This window comes from Lytechinus variegatus, chromosome 11 (genome assembly GCF_018143015.1).
Source record: "Lytechinus variegatus isolate NC3 chromosome 11, Lvar_3.0, whole genome shotgun sequence".
NCBI classification, from domain to species: Eukaryota; Metazoa; Echinodermata; class Echinoidea; order Temnopleuroida; family Toxopneustidae; genus Lytechinus; species Lytechinus variegatus.
The window spans coordinates 32,884,919-32,912,309 of record NC_054750.1 but is presented as its reverse complement, the minus strand read 5'-3'; the positions used below and the strand labels follow the sequence as shown (position 1 = coordinate 32,912,309).

The window sequence follows — 27,391 nt, the reverse complement described above, 5'->3', positions numbered from 1 at the left end:
GGGCTGAATTGAAAAGCTGCAAAACGAGCAAAAAAGGTTTGGAAATCTGAGTTTGGCCATTAACTTCTACCAACTCCCAATTTTACACAATGCATATTTGTTTGTTATGTGTTTGCTTGTGCAGAGGTGTGTTTACATAAAAGAAACCGCTGAGAAACTCATCAACGCGGAAAAAAAAGAACAGTGACCCCGACAGTGACTTTCAATATTATGTAACTTTGCACCTTTAAATTTTTACCTTGACCCACATTTCAAGGCACTGCACCTCCATGTGTACCATAATCATATCATGTAGGGTATCATTTTAAAGAGAATCAAATGATCAATTCATTGGTATCAATCACATATTGATATTCACTAAAACCGAGGAGGGAATACCGATCAAAATCAGATTTCCAAACTTTTTTTGAGGAGTTTGAGGAGCCTGGGCCTAAACGCTACGCCCCATTCATGGATATCCGCCACTGGTATTACTTATAATACATGTAGGCCTATATAACCACTAAAACCACAAAATTATCTCTATTTTTTTATTTTAATTTTTTTTTACAGTTTTATTTCAACAGGGTGGTCTCATTTCAAGTCCATTTCTGGACCTGCTCTCCCAGAGAGCCCTGCATTCACATAAAAATATTTACATAAAAACATAACGAAACATACATACAAAGGTAAAAATGCACATGGCATACACAATAATTCCACTCAAACTGACATCCAAATTAAGATTAAGCATAATTATGTAATATCAAAATACACAATTACCGATTACAAGAGAAAAAAAATTAAGGAAAAAAAATGAAAAGTGATTAATAAAGGTCATTTCGTGACAAAAAAAAGATGTTTACAAGAGAATAAACTGAAAAGTTTGCACATACTTTTTGAAACTTTGGTAAGACTTACAGTTTTGAAAATTACAGGGTAATTTATTATATAACTTAGCCCCTGAAACCGCTAAGTAAAGTCTGTTTTACATTTTGGAATAAATAATGGACTGCTTAGAGCATAGCGGGTAGAATATAATACCGGTCTTTTACTAACACATGAATTAAGATATGGTGGTGATAGGTCGTTAATGATTTGAAAAATCAAGATGCATTTCCGATATTTAATTCTTTCCTCTACTGACTGCCATTTCAATTTAATCAATAATATATTTTGGGGTGTAAAATATTCTGCACGGATAACCGTGCATATCTATCTCTATATATCCAGTCAGCAGCGAGCAAAAAACCCCGATTTATTGAAGAATCCTTAATTGTTCACACTGCCGTCTGGGCTTTAGCTGCTTAACTTCTTGATTGAATTGGCAGAGAGCAAGAGTTGATCGAATATAATTCAAAAACTTGTTGGCCCGGCTTGTTTGGTTGGATCAACTACTAGTATCCAAAGTTGTGGTTGATGGGCGTGGTCGACCGTGAGATTGGAATTGGAAGGATATTGAGCGCAAAACCTTTGTAATTGGATGTGTGTGCTTTGATCTTATTTACACCTCTAAGTCGTTTGATACATACGTACTGCCTGCGCGCGTTCGTGGCAGCAGTGTAGCTCGTACATCAGCGCTAGAAATCCGAGTATTAAAGTTTTGTACGAGTAGTGAGGATTTTGAGTCTGTGCATGTGACTGGAAGTTGAGCTCCCGGGTTGAGTTATAACAGAATTCTGGTACTGCCGCCTTTCCACTGTGAAGTGAAGTGGAGTGAAAGCTGCGGAAAATATTCTATCTGATTTTAGGTTTGTGTTCTTCTTTCATTTCACAATTTTAAAACAGTTTTTAATTGATTAATAAATTTATACGAGTGCAGCGCATTCACGCCGCGCCGCTGAGCAATCGGGACTCGCAACCAACTCGCACCCAGCGATCTCCGTGCTCTGCTGCCATAAAACTAAAGCGGTTGAGCTGCTGCCCGGGCTGCGCACTTGATAATTAGCGTTTAAAGATTGAACATTGATTATTTTTACCCCAAAATTGTCAGTAGATTACGTTCCTTGTATTTGTATAAATAAGTGTGCCAATTTGATTTAACTAATAATGATTGATGTTAAAGCTATTTTAAATGAAAAAAGACTGAAAAAATCTAACCTCACTGTTCACTGGCAACTACTGGCAATAGATTCAGATTTTAGAAGATTGTCGCAGTTTTGAATGAAAGTCATTGTCAAATTGTTCTCTCTAGTCTAAGATGTTAAAATTCTAATATTGTACAAATGTAAACCAGATTTGTATTTACCATTGAAGTGCAAGTAGAGAGGCAGTGTAGCTCTGTCAGTTATATAGTGCCTGTTTCATGCAGACAAGACAGGATCATATGATAATGCTCTCAACATAAGTGGGTTGGTTGACGTTTCACTCGTGCAGAAAGATGTGAAAAAAGACGATGCGATAGCCGATACATGTAGCATTATGTGCAAAGCACACCTCCCCGCCCCACTGTATTCGGTGCAAGTGTGGGTGCGGTTTGAAAACTGTCTGTGGCGTTGAAAGGGACGCTAATGTTGGTCCCTTATGTATACAGGCAGGAGTTGCTCACAACAGTATGCAGGCATGTTAAAACCAACTCTTTAAAAGGTGGTTATCAAGTAGGCCCGTTTTGAAAGTCCATTTTTGATGCACGTGTACACGGCGTGTTTTTCGGTCGTGTACACGTGTACACGTTGTAAACACTGTGAGAGCGAGTTCTGTTTTCATGTCGACACGGACCCGCATCAATAATAAAAAAACATGTCATAAAAAGGGGTCTATATAGCCTAAGTCACGGTTTTAAAGCTTACCTGAGAAGTTTGAAGTATCAATCCACAATAATTGGTGTAAATTAAAAGTTTTCTCGGCTTAGCAGCGCATTAAATTAATAAAGAATGCAAAAGAAAATCAGTGCAGGGCCCTAGCTATCGCCGACGCTCGGTGGATGCGCATTTTGTATACTGTACCGTACATGCATGCACAGATCGCTGCAGAATAAGTGTAACTGAAGTTATCGATTAATTTTCATTATTATGTTGCCAATTTGAAGAGCGTTTGTTTGTAGGCTTGTGTGCAAGCGTATAACACGTAAGTTGTAGCGATGATCGCTATCACAATTGGTGATTCTCAAATTGACTCTGAGTGTGATTGAGCAACGCTTTCGAGCTTTTGAGACCGGAGAAGACCCATTTCGTGCCGATTTCGTGGTACAAAAACGTGAGTCGCCAGAAAGAATGTGGATTAAATTGGCGATTTTGGAAGTGAACTCACTCTGGATTAATTGAAATATGTTGACATATTAGTAATTAAAACATGTGCAGTGTCTGAGAACTAAGATTTAATGTGAGGCTGTGAGCTTGTTTATGCAGATGCTACCGTGTACACCGTGATGGAATTTAGTACACGTGCACTGACTTGACCGTGCGTGTACACGTGTACACGTGTACCCGAAACGGGCCTATTATCAAGCCACCTCGATCACAAGAATCCCTGTTAATTTACAATAACTTTTTTCAGGCGAAAAAATAGCTGTTATTATTGCTTTCACACCGCCCCAAAACATACCCTTCGGGATAAGTTTCTGCAAGGCGTGAGATTCAAAATTGCAAGTTCAGCAGCCACCCATAGGGTCCGCGCCCAACTACACGCTTGGCTTGAAGTTCCAGTAATTTGTTTTCACACTGCCAAAATACCTGAGACCTTGGAAAAATCCCCACAAAGGTTTGATTAGTATCTACCATTTAGTGTTTTTTTTTTTTTTTTTTTTGGGGGGGGGGGTCAATACACACATAATTTCTCACTGCCAAGATTACATGGAATTTGTTCTTGGGGTACACTGTAGATCGGGGCAAATTTAGCGATCAGAAAATACTTGCCAGGGAAAAAAATCTTCAGAAGGTCAAGTCAATCTTCAGTTGCCAGAATAATCAACTTTTTGTGTTTGTGGATTGATTATATATAAAAAATTTGCAATGCAGAATACTTTGATGCTTGAGGCCTAGTGATGCAGCATTTTGTGCTTTTTTTTTTAGAAAGAACAAACATGCTGTCATAAAGCTTTATTAAGTGGAAATACATATAGTGTATTTGTTACCAAGGGCGGAAATCTCTCCCCAAAGGTAGGTGGGACAAGGGGCTGGAAAATTTGATCCAAGCAAAAAGAAAAAGGTTATCACCCCAAATGTAAGGTTATTTCCACCAAAAGAAAATTGACAAGCAAAGAAAAAAAGATAAAGAAAAAAAAGGCTATCACCCCAAAAGTAAGGTCATCTCGTCCAAAATAAAATACATGTTTTATTTCGGGTTTGAATGATGTACATTGTATTTCTTACCATCATAGTCGAAGACCAAAAATAGTAGGGGGGGGGGAATTTGATATTGTGTCCCCCTACTATTTTGGGTAAGGGGACGCATCCCCCTGGATTTTCTGCCCATGTTTGTTACTTGCAAAAATTAAAGCAAATCAATGTGTACTCTTTGTTCATGTACAGTACACTCATCTATAGGAACATAGTTTAAAAGTCTTGATTGTGACAAGATAAAATTACTATGTGGAACTTTGATCTTTAGTTCCCCCCCCTGCTCTTCTCTGGTGTACCTTAACGCCTTTCATTTCATTTGACCTTGACCCATATTCTGAAGTCAGGCTTAAGTGAAGTCATGGTATATCTCTGTGCTAACATTTTAGGAAGCCAAAAATGTCAGATTTTGTGAACATTGCATGTTTCTTACAAATTTCAATGTACCGGTATGTTCACTTAATGTTTTGTCGTGCTATATTGCGGAAGAAAACTAATTTTGTTGTTATTCACAGACAATTATGGACAACAGATGATCTGGTACATGTGCATTATAAAATGGAACATGTACCAAATCTGTGTAACCCACAACTGTAGACTGGTATTTCAAATTAAACTGATATCAGAATATGGGTCCTTATGACTTTTAGTTACTTGTCTATTAAAAGTGTCCAGTCGTTTACAGTCCAGACCATTCCCTTCTTGGTACACTGTTGTGTGTGCACAGTTGAGAGCTGTGCTTTCTGTTAAACAAAAGTGTCATTGTTTGCTATTTGCACACTGGATTACTATTTAGCTCCAAGTTTGTGGAGAGACAGTAGGTGGTTTCAGACCTCCTCGAAGTTCGTCAGTTCCAGGTATTCTCTGATCGGGAAATTTACCCCGATCAGAAAATACCAGGTATTTTGGTAATGTGAAAGAAAACTACGTGTAATTTCCCCGAAAGAAAATACCCGCTCAATAGTAGGTACTTGGCGAAATTACGAGAACTTTCGCGGGGATTTTCCAAGGTCGCAGGTATTTTGGCGATGTGAAAGCAAATTACGGGAACTTTTAGCCCAGCGTGTCGTTGGGTGCGGCGCCGTGGGTGGCTGCTGGGCTAGTGATTTTGAATCTCGCGCCTTGCCTGCTTATCTTACCATATACTACGCACGCCCGTAACTTGAGGAACTTATCCCGAAAGGGTATGTTTCAGGGCGGTGTGAATGCAGGAATAATTAATGGGTATTTTTCAGCCTAAAAAAGTTCTCGTAATTTAACGGGGATTCTTGTGATTGAGGCGGTTTGAAACCACCTAGTGTAAATTGATGAGTGCGTGATGTGGACACACCCACTTAATATTAGTTCTGACTATAAGGACTGACCTCATTTTTATACTGTACATGTACCACCCTTATAGCTGCCCTGTTGTCTGTGGCAGTCTGTTATTGTTAAGAAATTCTATTCACCTTTTTTTCCTCACAACCATCATTGATTTCCTTACCATCGAAGGGCAGTTGCATTGTTAGAAAATTTATTTGATTTGGTAAGTACATATATTTGGATTTGCTCTGTATGTTTGTTTTAATTTGGTTAATTTCAGTATCAGTGGTACTGTAACCTCATTCTAGTACTACAAGTAATATACCAATGAAACCTTGAATAATGGTTTGGATTCCAAGTATTACATATTCATTCAGTCATTTCATGTACATGCATTCGTCTGTATTTATCTAGCCATGTGAACATGTGAGTAGTGCATTGAAAAAAGTATAGTCTACTAATAATGTGTGATTTAAATCCACCCTAATAGTCCAATAACAACGCAAGGAAAGCAACAAATTTTATGGGGGAATCAATCTGTGCCCGTGCCCGGAGATTTGGATGAACTTTGGTTGGAAAAAGATAACGTTAATTGAGAGAGACTGCCTCATGAGTCAGCATTGTTCATGTCCTGCACATATCCTTTAGTGATTTAACCATGTACCTCTGTGTAATGAATGAATTTTTTAGCCGCATACGTGGACTTAGGAAAAGTTTGTTTAATTTAATCTAACAATTTAAAGAATACTGGCCTTCTTTCTCTGAACATCTATTCCGTCTATGCCATATAGAATTCTCATGTCAATCAAAGTAGTACTGTGGCCTTTATCACAAAGCTTAATCATTGAAGAACATTTTCTACGATCGATTCCATGTACTACAATGTACAATCAATCGTAAAAATCAAGCATACATGTACGATTAAACACTAGCTTTTGTGTTACTGGGTACATGTTGTACGTATTATTTGTAAACACAAAATAAACCTGTAAAAGTATTGTAAATGGATTAAGATCTGTTTTAAACACACCCAGTATCATCAATGTATTTCAAAACAAAATCTCAAAAGTCAGACGGGTGATGATCATGCACTTGATCACATGTACAGTCGTGCTCAAAAGTTTATGAACCCCACCACAACATGCACTCCTTCATGCTGAGTGTTGAATGTAGGTAACAACATTACACTGTTCGGCAAGCCCAGAGAAACAAACTTCATACTGAATGTACATGTAATATTTAATCACTTGACCTCACAATTCAAATATGAAAGAACTGGAACACTTACGTTAATTTTTCTGGTGGAGTTCACAGACTTTTGAGGACCACTGTATTTGTCTAGTCATTTTAACATAAAGCACCTCTCAAATATTTCTATAATGTGAGTATGTCAACAAGACCATTGTGCATACACTCTTGGGAATGTTTGATTTTGGTTTGGTTAGTGCCAGGCAGAGATACTCTCAAATTGTTAAATTGTTATATAATTGGCAGATTACTCCTGAATATTATGGCTGATTATGTAGTACACTACTGTTGCTTTGCAAATACGGTATTCTGTAAGATCTGGGGCTTGGCCTCGGTTCATTACGGACTTGCAACTGTTGTAAAATTATTACAAAAAGAACAATGTTAAAATCTTAATTCTACCACTACACTAAATGGGTGGACAATAAAAAGTTCAAGGTAGCTTGAATGTAAGAATCAGTGATTAAACTACCAAGTTCTATGGAAAATATAATACATGATCAGTTCTATTTTTATCATGAATTTTAAGAGCAGTAAATAATTTTATATGCAAAGATGTGTATCTAGTCCATCAAGTAGTTTGTACTCACAGAGTTCAGTTTGAGTACCCAGAAAAGATAGACCAGGTTAAAAAAATTCAGTTACAGCTGAGTCAAGTAATATTATGAGAAAAAAATTATTAATTTGAATATGATAGTCCTTATTGTTGAGATCAGTTTACGTGTAATCTCAGTAATTTCACAAGGACTGTAAATCTTCCAAGCAGGTTATAAGCTTCTTTGTTACACCACCTGTACTGTTGGCGATTTCAATTTTTTTTCATAGTTTGACAAAACAGTTAAATACAGGTGCTCCAGGCATGTTTGCAATTGGCTAGATTTGGGAACTGATTGACATCACACATGAATTCACAATTTTTTTGTACTTCTTGTAATTTGTTATTTATGAAAACTATGAAATATTTCTTTAATGTCATATTGTCATGCATGGTTTGACTTGAACATTCTACCATCATTGAATCATCTATTAAATCTAAAGCAATCAAAATCTGAAATTTCATCCGATTTCATGTCATTATAAGTCAGCAATATGAATAATGATCCCATGCAATGGCACTTCCCTTAAACTGGGACCTATTTCCAATAAATTGATCTTACATGTACTTGACTGAAAAGATATGTAATGATATTAGGTACTGTACTTTTAAGCATTCTGATTTTTACTGGAAAAGAAATAATTGAAGTTTGAACTAGTTGAATATTAATACATTAGAAAAGAAACATCTATAAAAGAATAATGGAGAATGCCAACAGGAAAATGAATTTCAAGCCATAATTCTGCCAGAATTATGATCTACGTTTCAATGTATTTTATCAATGCTCAACTCTGACAGACCTCTTAAAATATGTGTATGGAAATTTGACCCTTGCTTGACCTCTCATCAGGCAAACTCCAGAACATTGATAAAGAGCATCTAGACATCTGCAGAATCACAAAATACATGTATATGAATGCACTTATGCAAGCCACACAAATGTAAGTCATGATTCATGTTTTTTGTGCTTTGGCAAGCTCACACAAATGTAAATCATGATTCATGTTTCAGGTTTGTATAGAAAAACTCAACCTCCATTAAACAAGTTCATTTCGACGTGGTAGTGCCTGGCAGTGATGGTACATGTATCCTACTGTATTACCCCCATGACTTGCAGTAATTTGTCAATGTCTTTATTTACCATTGGCCTAGTAAAAATAACAATGCTCTATTAGGGGAAAGCTGGGTGAGATGAGCCATTTTTTTTACTTTTTGCATGTTATATGTAGGACTGTTAGGACTGATAATATTGTAGAAATAAGTACTGGGGGGTGTTTCACAAAGATTTAAGTATGACTTAAGTCACACTTAAATGCTGACGCGTATATGATATGCAACGCCCGATCTTATTGATAGATTCGCACCGGGATATGCATTAGTGCGCGTCCTCACGACACGATCTGACCAATGCGGTCAAGCCTTTCAAACCGTACGCAACTTGGTATTTAAGTGCGACTCTAAGTCATACTTAAATCTTTGTGAAACACCCCCCAGGTCTGGTATGTACCTTGCCTTATAATAACATTTGATTCTTGGGGATTTTTTTTTACCTATGAAACTTCCTACCCCCATGCTGAAAGGCACTGTCACCTTTGAAGCAAAAGATGTCAAATGGCTCAACTTGCCCCACCCATGGGGTAAGTTGAGCCACCTTCTGGGGTAAGTTGAGCCACAAAAGCTACTACATGTAGGGCAAGAACCAGCATGACAACTTTTTATTCAAGTCTTTTCACTTGCTAACTCTCTATACTTATACTATAATTATAATATAACATCCTCTAAAAGTATAACAACTGTCAATGAATTTGGTAACCTCTGGGGGCCACTTACATTGACGAGAGGATACCATGCGCGACCAAAACAACACATAAAAAGGATGTCTTTTTCAAGATAGGGCACGTTATGCATGTACATGTAACATATACAAGGGTGTCAAAAACACTAAAATAACAAAAAAGGTATCTATTTCACTAAGAAAGCTCAGTTTTTAGGGTCAAATTTGCGAGGGTAAAAAGACTAAAATGTTCTATAAAGGATGTACTTTTTGCCCCAACAGTCAACACTACGTGTTTTGAGTCCGATTTGCAGGAGGTGGGGCCATACTAAACCCAAAGATGTAAACAAAGGTAAAACCAACGTCCCTGACATATGACAATTAAAATATAGCTGTACTTGTGTAAGGGGTTCAATTCAGTGAATACTTGCCAAGGGTATTGGGCTTCACATGCCAATACTTGTTAAGGGGTGCATTTTCAAAATATGGAAAATACTTGTCTTTTCGAGACCCCATGGTCGCGCATGGTATCCACTTGTCAATGGCAGTGCCCCCCCAGGCCCATAGGCTCAACTTACCCCGCCTTTCCTATGCTTGAATGCACTTCAATGTAGGCCTATCTACAGTAAAAATTGATAGATCTTGCATTTGAGATAAACTTTATTCGAATTGCTGATATCTAGATTTGATTTGAGTTTATGGATTTTTTCATTAAATGTAGGTAGTGCCTGGCAGTGATGGTAGGCCTACATGTAAATATTACCCCATGACTTGCACAAATTTGTCAGTGTCTTTGATAACAATGCTCTTCATTATGCTTGAATGCACTTCAATGTTAGGCCTACCTACAGACATACAATAAAAAGGCTAGATCTTAGTTTGAGATAAATATAATTTTGTATCAACCTGAAATCCTGATTTGATTTTAGGGATTTTTTTTCTTGTGTGTATTAGTATCACCATTACAGATCATGTAAGATTTTTTTGTACATATATAGTTTAGATGAATTCAAAGAATCAGTATGAGACTATTGTCATCAGATAAAGCTCTTAGAGCTTGAAAATGATGTCCAAATACATGTAGAGGAAGTTTTGGCCTTTATAATGAAACCTTACACAAACAGGAAGCCATAGAAAAAACTCTTATTTTGTTGTTTTCGATCATCATTCATCATATAGTGGATCGTCAAAAGGGATACAACGCTTTGTTTATCATTATGTGGTAGATTTTGAAGGTTTTCTGCTTCAGAAAATGAATTTGGCTTATAATATTGGTCATTAGTGACAATGCTTGAAAAAAAATTACAAAGTCATTCCCATTGTACTTGTAATCTGTTATTTTCAATAACTACATGTAATACAATCAATGGATATTTGTTTCAAGATTCTGGGAACTGCACTTGTACAGGGCCACTTGGCTTTATTCATACGCAAAATTTCCCATTTCATTTTTGCTTTTGCTTGCAAATATTTGTTTATATCATGTATTTCTGTACATTTTAATTGAGAATAGAATAAAGGCAAATTGAAATTAAAAATTGAAATAATCAATTTTATACCATTGGTTTGTTATGTACAGAATATCATTGCCAAAAAGCCATACATGGACATGTAGACTGTTGATGAATTGATATTTCCAGGGTCGCTGTGACTGTCACAGTACAGGGGGCCATTTCATAAAGCTGTTCGTAAGTTAAGATTGATTTTTAAGAACGACTGGTGAACCTTTCTTACGCACAATAACTATCGTCAATGAATACCATTTTCCACAAGAACACAAAGAAAGGATCACCAGTCGTTCTTAAAGTCGCTCTTGACATATGAACAGCTTTATGAAACACCCACCAGGAGTACAGCATCCTACATTCTATTTCCTGTTATCTTTTATTATCCATATTTCAAACTAATTCAGAGGCATTCCAATTATTCTGTATGTGAGCAAGAAGAAGTGTTGGATGGTTTGAGACATACCAGTCCATGTGTTCATCCCCTGCCAAGAGCATTTCCGTTTTCTATTTGAAACATAGACCCCTGAATTAGTGTAGAATACATGTATAAAGAAAGGGCTGTGTAACATCTCAATGAATATCTTTATATCATCTGTTACTAGTGCAGTGAGTATTCAATTTTTATCAGGAATTTATTTATTTTTCTTCAATGAAATACCTACCACTACATAGTACAAATCTTTGATGGATATTGTATATTTACAGTAGGAATTGAATATATGCTTTTGAAGTTCTGTTTATTTGTAACAGATTTAACATGTTTATAAATTCATTTGTCTAGGATTGTATATTTTTTCTTCTTCAAGTAGGCCTGTTGGTTGTTGTAGTGAACCACTGAATATTTTGTTCAGTTTGTTTAACTTTTTGATATTATTGTACTCTGATTAAAGAAAAGACTCAATAAATTTCTTAGATTATCCCTATATGTAGATGCAGCGAGTCTTCAATCTTTGTCTTGATTAATAACTGCATAATTGTTTTAATCAATGAAATATACATACATTGTACCCTTGCAAAATCCTTGATGGATGTTAATAGACAATACTGTATGTTTTATTAATTTTCAAAGGTTTACAAACATCAAATCAGCATACTTGTAACAAAAAAAATAAGCAGCAAAAATAAATAACAAAAATATTGATGATAGAAAAATAATAAATAGGACTCTGTATATTTTGTTCAGTTTGTTACTTTTTGAAGTTGTACTCTAGTTTAAATGTGAAATTAGTACTGGTATGCCATTTGCTCAGTAGGTACATGTACAGTATATGTCGGAATAATTTTCCTGGTATCGCATCACAATTTACTCCACATTTTTGAAAGACTGCTATGCAAGAAGTCTTTTGTAGTACATTTTTACATAGGACTGTACTGTACATAATAGTTGAGAGCTTTCTCTTATGACCAAAAATGCTATTCAAATTTATAAAGCAAAATTTTTCCCTGTTATTAACAGTATGTATTGTTTGGAAAAAGTACCTGTATATTTTTTCATTTTGTAGACTGATAAGGAAGCTGAAACTGTTGTTATTTTGAAGAAATTGAAACTAGTGTTTGTTCAACGAAGCAGGATACGGCTTAATGAATTGACTCAAAATTTCAGCTCTGAAATGGAGGCGTACACATGTAAGCCATGGAACATAGAAAAATCAATGAAATCTTGATAAGGCAATATCTGGCAATAAATATTTCTGCAACTTTTCATTCATGTAATGAACTACATGTGTATATTGAAATGGTTTTATACATGTTTCTTTGACATCATTAAACAGGAACTTTTTAAAGTGTAATATTATACAATTCTTTAATCAGCAATGATGATTCATTGTTCCGGTTGCTCTGTACATTTGATCAATCATAAAATTTTCGACCATGATAAAATAATACAACGTTGACATTTACATTGTTCATGCGCATACCTGTAGCAAATTCTGTAGTGTATTTGTCATTATCTTTTACATGTATGTACTTTAATGCAAAGAACTTTTCTGCTTCCTTCAAAATGTAAAGTCTTTATAGCAAATTCTGTATGGTACATTAGTTATCTTACAATGCAAAGTACTTTTCTGCTTTCTACAAAATGTAAAATAGATTTTACATAAATTGTTATCATCAAAGTGTCAATTTATTATACCCAGATCCAGATCTGGTAAGATACCATTAAGAATATAACAGTAGGGGAAGGTGGGGTAAGTTGAGCATAGGGGCAAGTTGAGCCACCAGCCCCAGGCCAATAATGAATGAGTCAGACATTGTGGTGGTGTCATGTATTGATGACCCATAGCATAACCCCTAACCCCACCACATTGTTTTCAACTTTGAAACAAAAGGTAGTTTTTTAGAGGGAAAAATATGAATTTCAGCCAAAAAAGTAAAAAAGAGTGAAATAGATAAGTGCTTTGTAAACACACACGTCTTTAAATATAATAAAGACATGATAACAACATAATTAGTCCAGGTATGGATCTTCATTCTTGTCATAGTCTTTTATACGATGGATGCATAATAAATTTGTGGATACAAAATTATCGCACTAAGTTCGGACTGGGGTAAGTTGAGCCAAACAGCATGGGGCAAGTTGAGCCATGGTAATTCCTATGGTAATGTATCTTAAAAAAACAAACAAACAAACCATAAAAATCGATTGAAATGATGGCTGAAAGGAGAAAATTTACTTGACTGCTCTTTTCCTTTTAAAAGATGTTAGTATTTATGGAGAATTAGCAAGTGAAAAGACTTAAAACAAACAATTGACATGCTGGTTCTTCCGTCATACATTTTGCACATAGTTTTTTGGCTCAACTTACCCCAGAAGGTGGCTCAAACTTTCCCCATATATGGGACAAGTTGAGCCATTTGACATCGTTTTTTCAAAGGTCACAATGACTTTCAGTGTGGGGATAGAAAGTTATATAGGTGGAAAATATTTCAGAAGAATTCAATTTCAAGGCAAGGTACTTATTTCGACAAGATTATTAATCATATCAATTCTAACATGCAAAAAGCAAAAACTGTCACAACTTACCCCGCCTTCCCCTATTATTCAAATGGATGATTAAACTTCAAAATGTTGTCATGTCAGTGTACATGTACATGAACCATTTATAATGTGGCATTTTTTCAGAATATTGAAAATCTTATCCTACCAGCACATTAAACAACATTCACTTGTATATACTGCACACTTCTACATGTATGTTAAAATAAACAAATCATGAACCGTTAGTGTACAGAATAAGTGGGAGTTGCTCATATTGTATGTGATGCCACAAAATTATTACTCTAAAAGAAACTCTTATTATTTTTTGATGGATTTTCATAAATTTCTTCTCATTTCTCTGCTGTAGAAAATATTGAAATTCCTCTCATTTCTCTGCTTCAAAAAATATTGACACCAGGATGGAAATTAGTGAATGTCCCCTTTAAATTTCTAGAGCCCAGTTGGTAAATATACCATAATGATCAATTTTATATGATTTTGGTCATCAACGCGACTCCGGAGGATGGGACAATATTTTTTCTGCGCTTGCAAGCTGCTGCTTCACACAATATCATTCTCCCAAAAAGTATACTCCCAATCAATTTGCTATCGATTTGACAGTAATCAAACAACTCACTCAGTCACGTTTCTACATTTTATATTATTGGTTCATTATCCATTGATGTGTTGGAGTATGCAATTGTGCACTCTATTTACAGAATCAGGATATTACAAATAAAACACTGATTTTAGCACTCAGACATGCTCTTTGAGAATATTCCTATTATTTTGACACATGTGGTGCTACACAATTGAGTGATTAACTTGCTTCGTAATTTCCAACTGTGTGACTTTAAATGCAGAAAATGCATGCATCCATTGACCCATTAGACGCCTTTCAATCTGCATTTATTGCCTCTCCTGTTTTCATGAATCGCCATGGTGATGTCCATTTACTAAAGCTGTTGGCATGGTGATATATATGTTTGTAGGTCCTCTTTAGATATCAATTGTTCTGTAGAGCATGAAGATATTATTCAGAATGATAAATGTCATGGTGAGTGTTCGAATGCAGTACATGATGCAGACATTCACAAATTAGATGTAAAGTGAAAAATTCAACAGTATTTGGTTTGATAGGAAAAATAGGGCCATCTGCACCTGCCCGAGTTTTCAAACAATCGTGCTAATGTTGATCCGGCAAATTATCTTGAGCTTGATCTTAGGATTATTTGCAGAATAGCACGCTATTTACGAATTATCCTGCTAATTCGCAGATGCAGACGCACTCAAGATTCGACACAGGATTATTGATTCACGGCATCTGACCATGATGCATCGATGCCTCGCTCGAGCACGAATTGCTCTTTTTGCATTGGTGGAGATGGGGTTTCTTGAATCTCAATATTAATCGCGAATAGGGCTGATCGGTCTAAAATCTCGAGATTGTGCAAACTCGGGCGGGTGCAGCACCGCCAAATGATAGATCATTAATCTTTGTGATATGATTAAGCCATGGGGGCCGTTTCATATTAGTCCTACTTTTTCAAAACTTGTTCATATAAGTTTTGAATGATTTTACAAATGACTGGTGACCCTTTCTTGTTGTTTACATACCTCAAGTTTTTTCATTGATGTTGATTAAAAACTAAATGACAGTAGTTGCAGTAAAACACTGATTTCGTGAGAAAGTCTGCAAAACCAAGGTTAAGTATTATTGTAGATCTAGATCTGGTACAGTTACATAAACTGAACTTCGTGAAATCTTAAAATCTAAGCTGAAAAACAATCGCACTGAAGATCGCCAACACAGATAGACACACCTGGGACAGTGTATATTATATTGCTGGAATAAAGACCCGACGGAAGTGCCCGAATCTGTGCTTATTTTGCTTATTTCTCAGCAATTACACAATTTCTTCCAGAATCCTTCGGCACATATTTTTATTCATAAAAAGACACTTGGGTGGTCATTAATATTGGATTCTGTAAAAAGTCATTTTGAGATCGTTACCAGAACTGGCATTTACCCAAGAAAGGGTTACCAGTCAGTGGTAAATAAGTCATGAGAAAACAGTAAAAATGGCATAGTAATTTATAACTTACAAGCAGATTTATGGGACACCCAGCTGGGGACAGTTAAAGAAAGATTTGCAATTATCAAAACACGACTTGATTTTATTTTTTAATCTATCAGAAGGATGAACTGTAGCCTTTAAACAAGGCCCTTACCTACCAACTGGAAAAAAAGACTAATTTGCAAAAAGACGAGTGAGTGCTAGGATTGCGTGCTCAGTCGCAGGGCCTTTAGGAATCTGATTTGGATTTCTTTTGTTAAGTATTGTTTTTGACTTGCGATCGCTACCTGAGAGGTAGGGGTCAATCAGCGAGGGTATTGCTTGCATCAATGAACCCTGAATGATCATGTGCCATAGAAGCGAACGAACCTGGGACCATGACTTCATGGACACTGACGGTGCGGATTGGCGCATCTGCATGAATAATTCATATATTCATGTCTTCACCAGATTCAACAGGCCTTGCGACTTCGCTCTCGCACTCACTCGGGTATCGTCAATTGTCTTTGTCGGCGGCTAGCCTTGTCACAGCCACTACTTGACCAGGAATAGAGCCAAGTCGCGAGGCCTTGTCAAAAGGCTAGGTGAATTGGAGATTTATGTTTTGAATACTTGAGTCACAGTTCAAACACATCTTTTTTCTTCAATGGGGACCTTGGTCTATGTGATATGTTGCATTGTTGAGGATACTATTGTATAGGAGGCCCACACTGTACTCCTAATGTGTAGAATAATTGTACATAAATTTATTGAACTCTTTGGATTAGAAAATGAAGATATGATCTTTTCAACATGGATAACAATATGCCAGTTGTGTTTTGAATAGGGATAATCCGAAGGGACTGTCCCTATTTTGAGGAAAAGGAAATAGCAGTTTCCTTTCTGGCCCTGCAACCTTTATATTTTGATGAAACTATCCATCTACTTGTGCATTATACTGTGGCGTAACCGGGCCCTGTCGGGGTAGCGTTCTGCCGTCTCGCAGTCTCCAGAACCCGGTCCACGCTTCTCCTCACTTTTATATCTCTTTTGGGGTGGATTCGCTCACAAAAGTATATTGTGCAACGTGGTACACTCTCTCGCTCTTCTGAAATACACCAGATCACCCGCTCACTCACCCTCAATCATGCAAATCAAGCAACTTGGGAGATATTCAGTATACAGTTCAACTTGATTTATTCGGAGCTCACATCTTACAACCGCACGCCACTGCAGCTCCCAGCGAACTGACGTACTTTTCCAATAAACGCAAAGCATATCACAGCTAAAATATCGCCCTCTACGATTAAACTATGAAATACATCTTACAGGTGTAACTAATTATGCTACAATACAAATGTATGAAAGCTACAAATGTTCTCCATGATACTTCATCTGTGTTGGTTGAAATTAACAAAATATCAAAATTTTGATCGGGTCACATCGCTGAGGTGGCTGCAGTCGGTAGCGAAAATTGTTGAGGTATCTCTTCAAGATTCTCTCTTGTGATGAGATCAGAAGATTAATAGTTTGTTAGGAATATTTTCATTAAATTCTTTTTTATATCGTATGGCTTCTACAGTAGCCAGTGAAAATTCTCTTATTTTCATTTTTCATCTCTTCTCTGGGATAGGATCAAGCCAGGTTCAAAATGATTTTGGATATTTTTCAGATGATGAATGTTTTTATTATAGGATTCGAAACCCTTTGTGAAAGGCACAAATCAGTGCCAACCAAGACAGGTTTGAATAAGAAACACGTTTCTGCATGATAGGGGTCCGGGGTTAGTTGGAACATGGGGTAAGTTGAAACATTGTAATTTTCTTTAATGTCTGTAAAGTAAATTCATGCAATACTGCCCCCAATTTATTGCTTTTAATAATACAACAGTCGTAGTATCAATAGCAATAAAGTGAGGGCAGTATTGCGTAAATTCACTTTACAGGCGTTAAAGAAAATTACATTGTTTCAACTTACCCCATGTTCCAACTAACCCCGGTCTCCCCTACAGTTATACTTTTCAAAACACAGCGGTGTTTTGAAAAGTATTTGTACCATCCGTTTCCCCACCAAGTGCACAAAGCCATATTAATTTAAAAAAAAACTAAGTCCCCTATGACCCTTCCCTTTCTCCTCTTGTCAAATTACATACAATATTAAGATGAGGTAATAAATGCAGGCCCTTTTTATAAAACATAATGATTAAGGATTTTGCGCTGAATTTTATAAGCAAGGTGCTGCAGTAGCTGGGAAAAATTAATAAAAACGTTCTAAAATGACCAAATGTCCATTTTATATGCAGTGATGGATGTAGCATGTTAATACCTCGTTCTCACTTTCATGCGATTTGTTATGACTTTTCTTTCATAGCAGATCACAAAAAATATTTAGTCGTAATTTTTTTTCTACAATCAAATGGATTGCCACAATTGACCTCGACTTCTGAGAAGATCTGATGATAGGATCACAATGCTTACAGTTAATTGTTATTTTCGACCACGATTTCAATCATGGCGTAATAATGCGTCAATTTGTATAGCACAGTTACTATGTCCATGTACCCAACTGCGCTTTGATACTTGGTATCATATTATTACCCCGGCTGTAGCTGAGCCGCATATTAATAGGCGCTAAAGCGTTCAAGGAATGAATCCTACCGGGTACCCATTCACCTCACCTGGGTCGAGTGCAGCACAATGTGGATAAATATCTTGCTGAAGGAAATTATGCCATGGCTGGGATGAAGCGTGACTGTGGGAACTACGTGTACATTTAAAGGGGAAGCTCACCCTGACAAAAAGTTTATTGTAAAAATAGCAGAAAAAATAATAAAAAATATTGCCAAAGGTTTGAGAAAAATTCATCAAATAATTAAAAAGTTATTAGAATTTCAATTATTTGATTTGTGACGTCATATGCGAGCAGCATTCCTACAAAGCGAATGGTAAAAAATCAATGAAATGTCATTTTCTCAGAAAATTGAAAATGGTTTTCACTGTAACTTTTGTATATCAATAGACAAATCATTTCACACCCGATCATGATAAGAAAACAAAATTAAGTCATCAGGAACCATACAAAATTTAAAATTCATGCATTTTATATTACATAACACATGGGGCAGCTGCTCGTTTATGACGTCACAAATCCAAAATTTTGAACTCTAATAACTTTCTTATTCTTTAACAGATTTTCCTCAAACCTTCACCAATATTTTTTACTATTTTTTCTGCTATTTTTACAACAAAGTTTTCTTCAGGGTGAACTTCCCCTTTAAATGTAGGTATTTGCAATGGCCCACAATTGTGCACAAATAATTGGGCCCCTTAAAATGGTATTGTTCTATAAAACTAAACTAGATCCACAATTGCTTGAATGTTGTTCAATTCTTGCCATTTTTTATGTCAACGCTCTTGTTTCATACTGATTTTTTTATACGCAGGAAGGAAAGGAAAGGCCACAGTGAATGTCAGGATGATGTCAACTCTGTTCCTTCTGTCATTGATCTGCATTGTGTCAGGACACGGTGATGAAACACATGATGAATTTCAAGGGGTAGGTCTGGCTTGTAGAATATTTCATGTCTACTATTATTAATTGTGACAAAATGAATTAATAAAACACAGAGTTGATGTTCATGTTCATCAATAAATGGATTATTTGATGATTTCAATTAAATAGTAAATTTTGAAATGAATAGATTGATAAAGAGATAAAGAGTGAATAAGTTTGATGAAAGAGAGAAAAAATGAATGAATGAAAGGATGAATGAATGAACATATCAATTAATGAACGGATGAATAGTGAAGGAATAAATGAATATTCTAATTAAAGAATGAACGAGCACACATTATACAGTATATGTTCATTAAATCTGTAATTTGGTGAATATTATTAAACTTTGCAGTTTGCAGACTAGATGCCCGATGAGCACCACACAATTGAAGTGCCAGTCCTCACTTCTAATTTAAACAAGAGCATGGATACATAATATACAACAAACCAATATCAAAATAGATGGAGGAACATTATTATCCAGCTATCTTGTTCATATAAAACATTTGATATTTGTTATATTTTAGGCCGGGAATTTGATATTTTTAGTTCAATGCCACTCTGCTAAAGGGCATATTTCTATATTTTCTATATTAAAGCACAAACAGGATCAGTTCAGAAGAACACAGAAAATATCCCAGCCAATGAGAGGGGTTGTGAGGCTGTGGTCTTGGATTTATTTAAGCTTGGTGGGTGTTTCATAAAGCTGTTCGTAAGTTACGAGCGACTTTAAGAAAGACTGATGATCCTTTCTTGTGTTAAAGGGTGTACACCAAAATGTTCATTGGCGATGGTTAAGCACGTAAAAAAGGATCACCGGTCGTTCTTATAGTCGCTCATAACTTACGAACAGCTTTATGAAACACCCACCAGCCAGCCAGGCTTAAACCAATCCAAGACCACAGCCTCATTGGCTGGGATATTTTCTGTGTTCTTCTGAACTGTTCCTGTTCATGCTTTAATATAGAAATATGCCCTTTAGTAAAGTGGCATTGAACTAAAAATATCAATTCCCGGCCTAAAATATAACAAATGTCAAATAGTATTTTATGGGCCAAAATTTTAATTTTGAATTTATATTTGACTGGTATCTCTCTAAGGACCCGTTCAGCAATGATGAATGCGGTGAAACCAGAGGTTGCTTTGATTGCAGCGGGGGTAGTGTACCCTGTGAAGTGAGTGTCGCATGGGAGCCAAACCCACATATAGGTGCGGTCAAATTCACACTGTGGGGGCCGAAGGTCCTGGACAACGCCCATGTATCAGTCGGGATAACGAGAAGTCAAAGTATGGTAAGACTTTTTTATATTCTTATTTATCTGTCCTAGTGTAATTGAAGAGCAGGGTCCCGTCTTACAAAGAGTTACGATTGATTCGATCAATCTCAAGTTTATAGTTTATGGAAATACATCAATGTCAGAATATCTTCTACAGGAAGTTTGTAAAATGTCCTTTGTAAACAAAGGAGAACACACCAAATAGTCAAGAAATCAATGAATTTATGGATATGCATTCATATCTAGAATTATTTTTGAACAAATATGCATTTTAGATGTTGACGTGGCTGGCCGTCCATAGTTGCAATTGATCGGATCAATCTCAACTCTTTGTAAGACGGGGCCCAGGAGTAGATGTGACTTCTGGGGCCCCGTCTTATGAAGAGTTGCAGGTTGGTCTGATCAATCGCAACTATGGAAAGCCAGCAAAGTCAAAATATAAAATGCGTGTTTGTTCAAAAAATTTTCTAGGCATGAATGTATATCCATGAATTCATTGATTTCTTGATAATTTGGTGTGTTCTCCTTTGTTTTAAAAGGACATTTTGCAAATTTCCGGTAGAAAAAATTATGACACTGATGGATTTCCATAGAATTACGATTGGTTGGATCAATTGTAACTCTTTGTAAGACAAGGCCCTGCTCTACAACTCTACTTGCCGTTTCTCTCAACGATTTCAAGCCTGTCTCATCTCTCCAACTACTGAATCCTCTCATCCCTCCAACTACTTGTCCTTCTCTACGCTCTGTGGTTTACAGTCCTTTTAAGAAGTACAGTCATTTCAAAAAGTGGAGCGTTGTGGCCCAGTAGATTAGTCTTCTGACTTTGAAACAGAGGGTCATGCGTTCGAATCCCAGCCATGGCGTAATTTCCTTCAGCAATTTATCCACATTGTGCTGCACTCAACCCAGGTGAGGTGAATGGGTACCCGCCAGGATTAATTCCTTGAATGCATGAGCGCTGAAAGGCAGCTCGAGCTAAAGCCGGGGTAATAATGATAATTACAACGCGCCTCGAAATAAAATATTTCTGGATAATGGCGCTATATAAATGCCTATTATAGGTTTCCCGTCCAATTTCATCAGAGTTGCATTTGAATTAATGAAAGGACGATCAAATTCGAAATATTTCGTCCACCCTCTGCACTCATGGTTCATTTTCATTTATTTTGTATTCAATTCCGTTCTATATCATTCCTTTGAATTTTGTAGAAATTCAATTTAGAGAGATATTCGTTCAAATTAATGGCCCAAAGGAGTCATTTAATTTCGCAACGAACAACTGATCATTTAATTTTGCCTAAAATACCATTTTCAATTTCATTTATCGGCACACATAATTGCACTTTAAACGACCGAATTTGGATAGCATGTTTCTTTGTTCATTTTTTTTCATTACGTTATACAATTTTTTTTAAAACTTTACCCTATTTTTTATTTTTTCTAACCTTTTCAGTTAAAATAATTTTATTCCATTATGTTTGATAAAGACTTTATTCATGTAAAACTTGTAGGATATGGTTGTAATCGCTTATTCTTTTAGTGATTGATGAGTGGGCGCAGGGGCGGATCCAGGATTTACCAAAGGGGGGGGCACATTTTCCTGAGGAATTTGAGGAGCAAAAAAAAAATGTTTTTAACCAAAGAATAAAGGTATTTTGTCCACGAAAAAAAATTATTGTGCCGAAAGGGGGGGGCACGAGTTGGCTGTGCCCCCCCCCTGGAACCGCCAGTGAGTGGGTGGATGACCTATGCCAATGGCAGGTATTTTCTCGTCATCATCTTGTTCTTTTTTATTTCACATAATTGTAATTTATATCGTTTTGGGGTAGGGATAAGAAACATGGTATTGAAAGTGGCACAAAAAAGAGTTGTTGTTCAGATGATGGTTTGTCAGATGGATGATACATTTCAGTAAAATTGTAAACATCAAATTTAGGAGTAAAATCCATTTCCATAAATATTCAAAAGAAGTGAACAACAACAACAACGAAAAACACTGTCCATATCTATAAAGTGATTGCATATTAATGATTTTGAATTCCTAAACGTTCGCAAGGAAGGTACCGGTGCGAATTTGAAAACACTTATTCAGCTATTTCAATTTGATCGTGATTTATACATGTTTCTATGAGATAACCATGAAATCGCATGCCAATAGAATTAAATTGAATTAAGTATTTGGATATTTAAATGCTGATCTCATAGGTCATTCAAATTAGTTGCAAATTGAATTATTACATCATTAAATCGGTTAAAATTTTGACGAAATTGGACGGGAATACCTATATTATTATTATCAAAGATACTCTATTTCCTAACATCCACTTTCTCAGCTCTCCATTTCTCTTCTACCTCTGTCTACTTTTACCTAGAACTCACCACATGGTGTATCGTAAACTTCTATGATTGTCCATATCACCATTCAAACCTTCAAACATCTAATTTCCATGTTGTCTGACGAAAGCTGTTGTTGTCATTAATATTGTTCAATTTGATTAATTGTTCCATTTGATTAATATTATTGTTGTCATAATGTGTTGTTATCATTGTTATTGTTATTATTATCTGTAGGACGATGCTGATGTGTATACGTGTATCAGTGATGACTCTGGGATGGCCGTGGCTAGATCATGGAATCCAACATCTAGGAGCACAATTCCCCAGGCACTGGTAAGTATGATAAACTGTCTTTTTTTATACTTCAGGGGTGATATTCCTCCAATTTAAATCAGATTTCCGAATTTTTTTTCCAACAAGGCATACAATTTTTTCCTTCATTTTTGTCCACTTTTGAAAAAAAAATCTTATATTTTTTCTGATTTGGTATTCTAGCGCTACCATACATATTGCACCTAGTGGCTCTAATAATTGGTAATTTCAGCACCGTAGTGATTCCGACCGTACCCCTGAGCTGCTGAGCTAGCTGCATACCCGGGCCGGGCTCTAGCGGGTGCGTATAGCGCAGCTAGCATCTTGGTGTGTGCAAATGTTCGTTCGCGGGTCGCGATAAGAATATCATTGATTGGTAAACCTTGTGAGTTTTCTTTCAAGGGGAATTTGGGCAGTTGCAGGCTTCAAACTTTCATTATTTATTGTGATCTTGGTCATGGATATTGGCATGCAAATGAATTGTTCTCTTGTTCACGACGACTGAGCTAGCTGAGCTTCGACCTTCAAAGGTTTTTTTTTTCATTTAATTATAGCATTGTCTTCGTATTCAAGAACGCTTACAAGAAGGATCACGCAAAACGTTCGTGACTGTTGCACGCCTTGTGACAGAATTCACCACATTGATGGACATTTTGTTCTGGATTTCTTCAGCACTAATTTTCTTTTTGGATTATTATTTTGCCAAATTGGATAGATCTACAAACAAGTGAATCTCTCTCTGTTGCCTGTTGGACCTGTCATATTTTGTTATACAGTGCGTATCAAAAAAAAGTTTGCATTTAGAAAAAATCCTGTAAAATTATAATTTGTAATACAGACCTGCCAACTGTCCTGATTTTATCGGGATCGTCCCGATTTACAACTCTCTTAAATCCACTTTAAATGATAAAAACTTAGAGAAACAATGCTGGAGATGTCTGATATAAACTTTTATTCAGATTTAGTTATGTCCTCAGATCCAGCTGGCACAAAAAGGGTATTAAGGTTGTGCTTACTAATTTGAAATTTCAATTTGGGTGGCAAAATTGTTACAAAATGCTTGAATGTAACCATTTTTACTATAGACTAAAATTGCAAGGGAAATGTATGAGAAATGCTTCGCATGGTAAGTTTGATTTCGCCCTTTCCCCTTGACACAGCATGAAAACAAGCATTTCTGCGAGTTACAAAAATGGACAGTGTTCACTCAAGTGTAACATTTTGTCAAAATTTTTACTTTTAGTGGATAGATGAGACCCAAACCCAACATAATATGTGAAAAAATTACCCACATCTTGTATATTTTTTAATTCCCAGGGCTTTTTCAAAGTGTAAACTTTTTTTTGATACGCACTGTAGATCTAGATCCTGTCTGATTTTTCTGTTACAGACTCTAACGTTAAATCTAGAAGCCCAAATTTCCCCTCCAGGTATGCACAAAATTGCACCATTTAAAGTCCCAAAGTTGCAAAAAGTCCCTATCGTGAGAGGGGGGATACCCCCCTCAGTCGCCTCGCTCCCTCGCTCAAGTATGTCTATTTTTTTTTTCACTAGTGAATATCACCCCTGATACTTGTATTCTGTTCATGTTTCAAGAATCTTTATTTATAGGGAGTTTTTGCTTTGACATTGCATGATGAATTCAAGAACATAGAAAATGTATTGTCTTATGTCATTCATGACAAAGACCAACCAAGAAATCTGCTTTTGAAAATTGGCAAACCTCGGGCCCGTTGCAGAAAGAGTTTCAATCGATCGCAACTCTAAAAATCATGCACAACTTGATTTTTAACCAATCAACAGCACGCATTTGAGACTTGCGATTGATTTTTAGACTTGCATTTAAACGCAACTCTTTCTGCAACAGGCCCCTGGACTATCGAAGAACAACATACATGTATTTCAATTTTTCATCAGCTAAAAGGTAGAATACAATCTTTTTCTGAATAATGTCAAAATCAATCACAAATTTTGATTTTTGCTTTAAAAAGGTTAAAATATTTACCCCAAACACAATGTGTAGCCCCCTTAACATTTCTGGCTTGCTAGGTTACTTTTTCACATGTCGGAATGTTCATGTGAAATATTATTGTAATATTTTGCAATATTGGATTGCAAACGTATTATGCAGCGTGAAATAATGTCAGTAGTCCAGAGTAATTTGACTTAAGCAGACTCGCCCTCTTTTGTTTGATTACAGAAAGGTGTCTTTAATCAAGAGGTTACTGAAGTTAATGGAGAGATCCGTTGTCAGTTTTACCGGAATATGTCGCTGGATGATGGAGATGACATGTTCTTTGATATTAACGGCACCAACTACTTTCTCATTCTGTCAGCTGGCAGTGCAAGTGGTGGTAAGCATGTTGACTGATGGTATTAGTGTTGACCAAGGGTATTGTTGACAAACTATGGTGTTGGCTGGGGGTGCATGTACTGGTGTTGACTAGTTGTATTGGGTGTTGACTGGTGTAACATGTTTAGGTGTTGACAGGTGGTATTGTTGATAGGTCTATCAGTGTAATTCTCAATGGTCATTGGTGCCAGGATGTCAGAGTGCTCAGAGGACAGAAAGGATAGTGGCAAGTGAGCATTGTTAACTCCAAATAGTGTTTCCCTCCTATCCTATTTGTTTTATATGAAAGAATACCTCTGTAACCCCCCCCATAAACTGTAAACATACAGTACATACAGATCAAATAAGAGCTACAGTATATTAACTGTCTGGAATTTATGAATAAGAAATGCTTCTCAACTTTGAATAGCTGAAAAATAATCTTTAAAGCCTGTGTATAGCTTTGGTAAAGGGTCAATAATGTGATTGATAATCGAATATCATCTAATATGACAGTCTTACTGAAGCGTAGAGACCGTTAGATATTTTTCCAACTGCACTTCTCTGAGAAAATTTCAAATATTCAAATGTTGGATATATAGCGCCCTCTCTCGGTGATGCTTGTTTTAAATTTAAAAAATGGGCATTCAAGCACTTATCTTATAAATTTAGTGATTAGATATCCAAAAGTTACAGACAAAGAACATATCTTGAAAGTTTCAGCCCATTCCATGATTTGGAATAGGATTTAATTGAAAGACAAAAACACACAGATATTTTAATTTGATCGGGTGACCCGATCAAGTTAAATTTCCATGTAAAATCGCAAAATTTATCCTGTAAAACACATTTTCATTTCATATCCTCCACATCATAACTGTTATAGGGAATATCCATTCATATTAGCTAGCAATGAATTGGAATAGTGATAGGTGCATTTTGGTGGATTTACCAAAACTATACACAAGCTTTAATGATTTATTTATTTATTTTAGCTGGTTGATCACATGCACATAGTCCCATGTTCAATTACAGCATGGACATCAACAATAATAACAAAATGCTGTGGAACAAGTTTATCCCAGAATTCAATGTTCTCTTGTAGGCCAGGGTCAAGGACACAGTCCAGGTGCAAACAGAGGCGTGTCATCGACCGAGATTAACCTTTCTCAGACTTTCTCTGCAGAAGCTGGAGAAGAAGATGCTTACTTGATGAAAGTACACGGTACGTTACATATAGGCCCTGTACTCTATTAAGAAGTTTGGTCTTACCCCGGGGGGCCACTTACATTGACGAGTGGATACCATGCGCGACCAAAAAAACACGTAAAAAGGATGTCCTTTTCACGATAGGGCACGTTACGTACGTAACGTGATAAGGGTGTCAAAAACACAAATATAATGAAAAAAGGGTATCTATTTCGCTAGGAAAATTACGTGAATTTGGGGGGATGATAAAACAAAATTAAAGTGTTTTATAAAGGATGTCCTTTTTGCCCCAACACTTTGTGTTTAGAGTCCGATTTGCGTGAGGTGTATGAAGGTGGGGTCGTACTAAACCAAATAAGGTTAAGCCGACGACCGAAGGACCAATAGGGGTTCATTTCTAGGAATATTTGCCAAGAACGGTTTTGTTTCCAATACTTGTTAAGGGTAGGGTTTCACACGCCAATACTCGTTAAGGGGTGCATTTTCAGAATATGGAAATTACGTGTTTAGGGTGCTTTTCGAGACCCCATGGTCGCGCATGGTATCCACTCGTGATTTTTTTTTTAAATCGTAATTTATTGAGAAAAATCATCTCTATGGCCCAAATTCACAAAGGTGTTTTTTGAAAACCCATGCTTGAGTCCAT

The 27,391-nt window shown here is 36.3% G+C and overlaps 1 protein-coding gene across 7 annotated transcripts in view; it reads left to right on the top strand.

Annotated features, from left to right (window-relative positions):
• The first annotated feature begins 1,594 nt into the window (after positions 1 to 1,594).
• LOC121423728 (putative ferric-chelate reductase 1) overlaps positions 1,595 to 27,391 on the top strand; it is a 60,390-nt gene continuing 34,593 nt past the window's right edge. For all 7 annotated transcript variants that reach the window (XM_041619177.1, XM_041619174.1, XM_041619175.1 and 4 more), the window contains exons 1-6: positions 1,595 to 1,730; positions 19,163 to 19,275; positions 20,376 to 20,567; positions 23,127 to 23,225; positions 25,405 to 25,558; positions 26,642 to 26,761. In XM_041619177.1, the coding sequence (XP_041475111.1) occupies positions 19,195 to 19,275; positions 20,376 to 20,567; positions 23,127 to 23,225; positions 25,405 to 25,558; positions 26,642 to 26,761 (646 nt within the window). In that variant the 5' untranslated portion in view covers positions 1,595 to 1,730; positions 19,163 to 19,194. The remainder of the gene's footprint in view (positions 1,731 to 19,162; positions 19,276 to 20,375; positions 20,568 to 23,126; positions 23,226 to 25,404; positions 25,559 to 26,641; positions 26,762 to 27,391) is intronic.